The sequence below is a fragment of the Galeopterus variegatus genome, unplaced genomic scaffold (assembly GCF_000696425.1).
Source record: "Galeopterus variegatus unplaced genomic scaffold, G_variegatus-3.0.2 Scaffold14694, whole genome shotgun sequence".
NCBI lineage: Eukaryota > Metazoa > Chordata > Mammalia > Dermoptera > Cynocephalidae > Galeopterus > Galeopterus variegatus.
In genome coordinates, this window is record NW_007740805.1 from 17529 (window position 1) to 23903 (window position 6375).

Sequence of the window (6375 nt, forward strand, 5' to 3'; positions counted from 1 at the left end):
GAATACCAGTGTATGTATTAAGGTATCTAATCATGGCATTCATGTCATGAAATGCCATGAATACCTGTTGAACTGAATGAAGTTAAGTTGCTTTGCTTCCTCAGTTTAACTTTTGCTTAAAATATCACTACTTTTCTATGTGGAGTTTTCTGACACCAAATGTGTGCCTTTTTTTCACATAGCCAATTTTTTGACACCAACTTGGTGTTCAATTTTGTTCTGACATTAGCTCCCAGAGTTAACACAGACTCCACAGGTTAAGGGCTCCATTCCACAAGACTGCCACAAGACTCCTATATCAGGTGCTAGCCACAAGTGGGGTCCCAAGGTGATCCACACTTCTGTCTGGCTGACTGCAGATTCACAGGTTCCCACAACCCCCTCCTTCGGAGCTTTAATTAAATTTACTGGTTTATTATAAAGGATACAACTCATATATAGCCAAGCGAAAGAGTTACATAGGGAAAGGTACTAGGGGTAGAAGAGGAATAGCCCAAATCTTCCCTGTGCTCTCTGGGCATGCTACCTTCCCAGCATACCAATGCGTTCACCAACCTGCAAGCTCCCTAAATCTTATTGTTTATGAGGGTTTATTTTTATAGTGCTCAGTTTAGGAACATACTTTATATGAGAAAAGAATGGCCCTTTAGCTTACTGACAAGAGGATTATTTACTGGTAATTTTGTAAAGGGGTATTGATTATTCTTCAATTAAGTATGGTGCTGGGTGGTCATTAGGTTCATTTCCCACTCTTAACATTCAAAGATTCTTAGATAAGCACTAAAAAATATTCATGGACCAGTGCCTGAGCAAAACATGTCTAAACCTCTAAATTGGACTGTTAANTGTGGTTGGAGTACATCAAACTATAACCTACGTCTTTCTAAAACTACATCAGAAACAGAGGTGTATTCTTAAAGGATAAAATATGGGCATGAATACCCTTGAGGATAGAAATGACATCAAATGAAATAATGTATGGGAGAGCAGCTCATAAACAGTGCTTTGAGTTATACTTACTCATTAAGAGATGGGCTATAGCATAAAAGCATAGGAAAATTAGTACTTGTATCTTTCATCCCTTCCCTGGCTTAGAAGTTGCAACTTATTGCAAATTCAGGAAAATCAAGTAACTCCAAAAAGATGTTAAAATTTAAGGATGTCTTTGTTGTAGCTATTTATGCTAGGCTACAGGAAAATTATAGCCTTTGTGTCTCTATTTATATTTGTTATATTGCCAAGTTGTAATTCACAAGGGAATACCAGTTAAGCTCTTGGAAATTCTCTTTTCTTGGCAGTAAGTTTATATACTGTGTTACTCAGTGCATTAGAGTTACAATGGACAGTCTCCAGAGGCACCCTTTTCACTTCTGTTTACTTAATTGGCATAGATTAAACTAGTGTACATGTTGAAGGGAAAAAATGAACTAGTAGTAGCCTGTTCGATTGTTTCAAATTTTCCATATTAGAGTGATCTTAAAAGACAAAATGGTTTTTGATATATTTGTTTTATAAAACATCTAGCACAATCTTTGAAGTCTTTGTAACTTTATTAAAGGTTTATTGTTATTCTTATTTATTTATTTACCTTTTTAAAAGTATACAAATTACATTTGTTCATTATAGAAAAAGTGCTACATAAGTATAAAGAAGAAAATTGAAGTCTTTCATAAGATGGAGAACTAATTAGAACAATTTTAGGTTTTTTATTTATTCTATTCTGCTTGTTCTTTTTATAGGCAAACGAAGGTTTAATATTAAATTGTGGAAGACCTTCACTGATTGTTTTAACTGTCTGCCTATAGCTGCCATTGTGGATGAGAAGATCTTCTGTTGNTTTTTGGATTCTTGAAAAAGAAAAAAAAAGTCTTAAAACTGACTCATTCTAAAAAAAAAAATATATATATATTCCCTTAGCCACCATGGTTCTTAGAAAACTACTTCGTGTCTCAACATCCACCCTGCTCTTAATCTCACTGCAGTTTGACTTTGAGTCTCTCTCAAGATTTCCACTGAAGATACCGAGGTAGATATTTTTAGTCCTGACCTCTTTTTCTAGACCCAAAACATTACTAAAGTCAGGGATCTATCTGATTTGTTTCTCCATATTACCAGTCCTCATTGGAAATGTTTTCTTTCTCCAAATTGATCTATAGATCAAATTCTAATGAAATCACAATTGAAGGTTTTATGGAATTAAATTCAATATCAATTACTTCCGGCTGATTCTGAAGTTTATGTGGAAGAACAAAGGATCAAAATAACAAGACAATTCTGAAGAAAAAAATTAAGCGGGATTCCAGCCCAAGTAAATATAAAGTCATTAAAAATCTCTAGTATGTTATTGGCTCAGGGATAAGTAAAATAGACTAAATTTCAGAAGACTATGTTGCTTAGAAAGAGACTCTGTCACTCTGGAAGGAAAGGATGAAGTATTCAGGAAATGCTGCTGGTTCAATTGTTTCTCCAGATAGAGAAACTATACAGAAAACATTAACAGCCTTTTTCATTTATTGTCGTGTTCAGAGTGTGCTGTACACTTATTTCATATATTTGGAAAGTCCTCCCTTAAGAGAGTACTGGCAGGATTTGTATGGTTGCTTTAAAAAAGAGTGGGTAAGTTAGATAAACTGGGATACCTTGGGGGCAAGGGATTGTTTAGTAAAGGGTAGGAGGGCAGGAGAAGCATTGAAACGTGATAAAAGTATGCTTTATTATATAAATTTTGGCACTTTTTCATTGCTGTATTACTGTTCTTTAAAGGTTTCCTCTGTGATTTGCTGTGGTCTGACCCAGATCAAGATGTGCAAGGCTGGGAAGAAAATGATTGTGGTGTTTCCTTCACTTTTGGAGGTGAAGTAGTCAGTAAATGTCTGAATCGTCATGATTTAGAAATGATTTGTCGAGCTAATCAGATATGAAATATAAGACTCTTGCAAATTTTAACATTTGTTAACTTCACACAGGCCATCTTTTTTTATTTTTGAGGGAAGTGAGGTCCAAGAAAGTTAAATGACAAGCACAAGAATAGCAGTAGGATAGGCAAAGCCAATATCTATGTCTCCAAGTTAACAACATAATGAATGGTTTGTTAAAATTTTCTCACCCTATAAGAGGAAATGTTTTAAAAGAACAAGTTTTTAGTACAATGAAACCCTAACAATTTTCAGTGCTTTTCCCAGCTTTGTAGACATGGTCTAGATTTTTATATGGTTCTTATATATTATTGATAACAATCAAATGAATTGTGTGGGTCTTGTTTGGATTTTGATAAGAAAAACCCGCACTGTAAAAAGACGTTTTTGAAACAGTTGGGGAATGTAATTATAAATTAGGTAGTAGATATCCGAGTGTCATTGTTAATTATTTTAGCTGTGATAAAAATCATTATTATTATGTAAAATAATGTCCATGTTTTTCTAGAAATGGATAAATGAAACAAATGTAGCAAAATCCTGATAATTATGGAATCAGGATGAGTGTTGAGTTAATGGAGTTTATTGAAGTCTTTATCTACTTTTGCCTATATTTGCAATTTTTTTTCATTATAAAAACCCATCTACAATTTAGAGTTTGAGGTTTTTTCACCTGTAGATCGTACACGCTTTAAGGAGCGGACTATAACTTGTTTATTTTTGAATCTCTGTTGCCTTGTACAGTTACTGGCAATTGTAGCATGCACTTAGTGTTTATTGAAGAAATGAATTAATAAGCAATAATTTATTTAAATAGTTCTTTAATATATCAAGTGCTTTGCTCTAAAACATAATATAAAAATTGAAAGGCATTTAAAAAATGTTAGGCTACCTTTGAGACTAATAAAAGAATTTGAATTTTTAAAATATATTTAAGATTCCTTGTTACTTTGTTAAAGCCAAATTTATTAAACTAAGTATATGCTGTTCCACAGTACTTTTTCTCCTTGACTTTATTCTCCACAACACTTGACTATTTTTACTTCTTTGTGTGACCCTAGGTGAAAAACAAAAATGACTAGCTTCTTATTCTCTGCATTTTTTATATCACATGCCTATTTTCTAGCAGAATTTTCTGGTTGTTCAATTGAAACAGTTATGTTCCCAAATACTAAGCATTTGACAAAGTTGTCTTTTTATCAGCAAACATCGTGTTTATGGTTTTGAAGATTAAGCCTTCTATTAGATAACAGGGCAGAGCTGCTAAGTTTCCTAACTATGAAATACCCACTTGTAATCGTTTATTTTTTTGACTTATTTTTTTTCAGCCATAGATCTCCATTCACTGTTTTTTTCTAAAAAAAGATGATAATTTAAGTCAGGTTATTGAACTACTTTAGTTTGCCTGGTCTTTTCTTTTCAAGAAATCTTCAAAATCCTATACTGCTTATTTTCAAAAATGTTATCTCTAAAATTAAGAGACCTACAATAGGAAATAACACAAACTAAAAGTATTTCCTTTAAAAAATGTGTGAAAGAATGAACGAATGAAATAAGAACTAAGAAACATGTACTGAGTGGCAAGCACTAAGCTGAACTGGGGATAGATAAGGTGGCCACAGTCTTAACAGAAGATGCTAATATCTAAATTGTACTATGAAGTAATGTGCTCTCACTATGGAGGTAGGAGTTATTTTAAAAAGCAGGTGATTTTAGAGGTGCTTTCCTGTATTAGCAAGTAGTGTAGGATAATTTTGCTTATCAAAGGATACCTAAAAGAGACTTCAGAATGTATGTTGCCTACTGTAAATAAATATGAAATATTTACATATTATTGCCTATCTCTAAAATTTGTGGAGCCAAGAGAAACCTAAATTGTCTAAGTCACTCAGGAATTGACAACAGAGTCTAGAAATCATGTTAAAGAAAATGATAACACGTATAAAAGTTAATCTATTGGCAGGTAATTTAAGGAGCATAATCTGTGTGAATTAAATTCAACTTAATAATGTTTTCAATATGTAGCTATATAATACTAATACAAAATTTAAAAGCAAAGTAAGAATAGTTGGATTATACTGTCACCATCAGTGAAGTACTGGGGGGTCCCAGCTGCCGGCAGTCGCTATACCTATTAGCATATTTTGTTTTTGTCTCATGGGGAGCCTTAGAGATGGTATGATTTTTAAGCCTTTTGGTAATAATGTATGATTCCATTTAAGTTAAACGCCTGCCACTATAGAAAAGGAACACCGATTTTAATGCTCTAAGCAGTTTAAGAATTAAAACCACAACTTCCAAAACAAAACAGGTTTTTTAAATGTCTTTTCCACATTAATCTCAATTAGTATAGATGGTTGAGAATTGCCTATTAATAAANGAAATCTTCAAAATCCTATACTGCTTATTTTCAAAAATGTTATCTCTAAAATTAAGAGACCCACAATAGGAAATAACACAAACTAAAAGTATTTCCTTTAAAAAATGTGTGAAAGAATGAACAAATGAAATAGGAACTAAGAAACATGTACTGAGTGGCAAGCACTAAGCTGAACTGGGGATAGATAAGGTCGCCACAGTCTTAACAGAAGATGCTAATATCTAAATTGTACTATGAAGTAATTTCAACAGAATGTGTTCTCAGTATGGAGGTAGGAGTTATTTTAAAAAGCAGGTGATTTTAGAGGTGCTTTCCTGTATTAGCAAGTAGTGTAGGATAATTTTGATTATCAAAGGAAACCTAAAAGAGGCTTCAGAATGTATGTTGCCTACTGTAAATAAATATGAAATGTTTACATATTATTGCCTATCTCTAAAATTTGTGGAGCCAAGAGAAACCTAAATTGTCTAAGTCACTCAGGAATTGACAACAGAGTCTAGAAATCATGTTAAAGAAAATGATAACACATATAAAAGTTAATCTATTGGCAGGTAATTTAAGGAGCAGAATCTGTGTGAATTAAATTCAACTTAATAACGTTTTCAATATGTAGCTATATAATACTAATACAAAATTTAAAAGCAAAGTAAGAATAGTTGGATTATACTGTCATCATCATAGAAGTACTGGGGGGTCCCAGCTGCCGGCAGTCGCTATACCTATTAGCATATTTTGTTTTTGTCTCATGGGGAGCCTTAGAGATCGTATGATTTCTAAGCCTTTTGGTAATAATGTATGATTCCATTTAAGTTAAACGCCTGCCACTATAGAAAAGGCACACCGATTTTAATGCTCTAAGCAGTTTAAGAGTAAAAACCACAACTTCCAAAACAAAACAGGTTTTTTAAATGTCTTTTCCACATTAATCTCAATTAGTATAGATGGTTGAGAATGGCCTATTAATAAATATTTTCTCTTTTAACATTTCCTTTGACAGGTGGTGGAAGATGGATATTAATTTTTTGCTAAAAGACAATTGGTAACCCTATTTTCAGCCCCAACTTACTGTGGGGAGTTTGA

General features: G+C 32.9%; 1 protein-coding gene across 1 annotated transcript in view; it reads left to right on the forward strand.

Annotated features, from left to right (window-relative positions):
- The window catches only part of LOC103582032 (serine/threonine-protein phosphatase PP1-beta catalytic subunit-like), a gene marked incomplete at its 3' end in the record, with an annotated part of 15208 nt that overhangs the window by 4484 nt on the left and 4349 nt on the right, over positions 1 to 6375 (forward strand). The window contains 2 exon segments of the mRNA XM_008563719.1: positions 1740 to 1832; positions 2764 to 2865. Coding sequence (XP_008561941.1) covers positions 1740 to 1832; positions 2764 to 2865 — 195 coding nt within the window.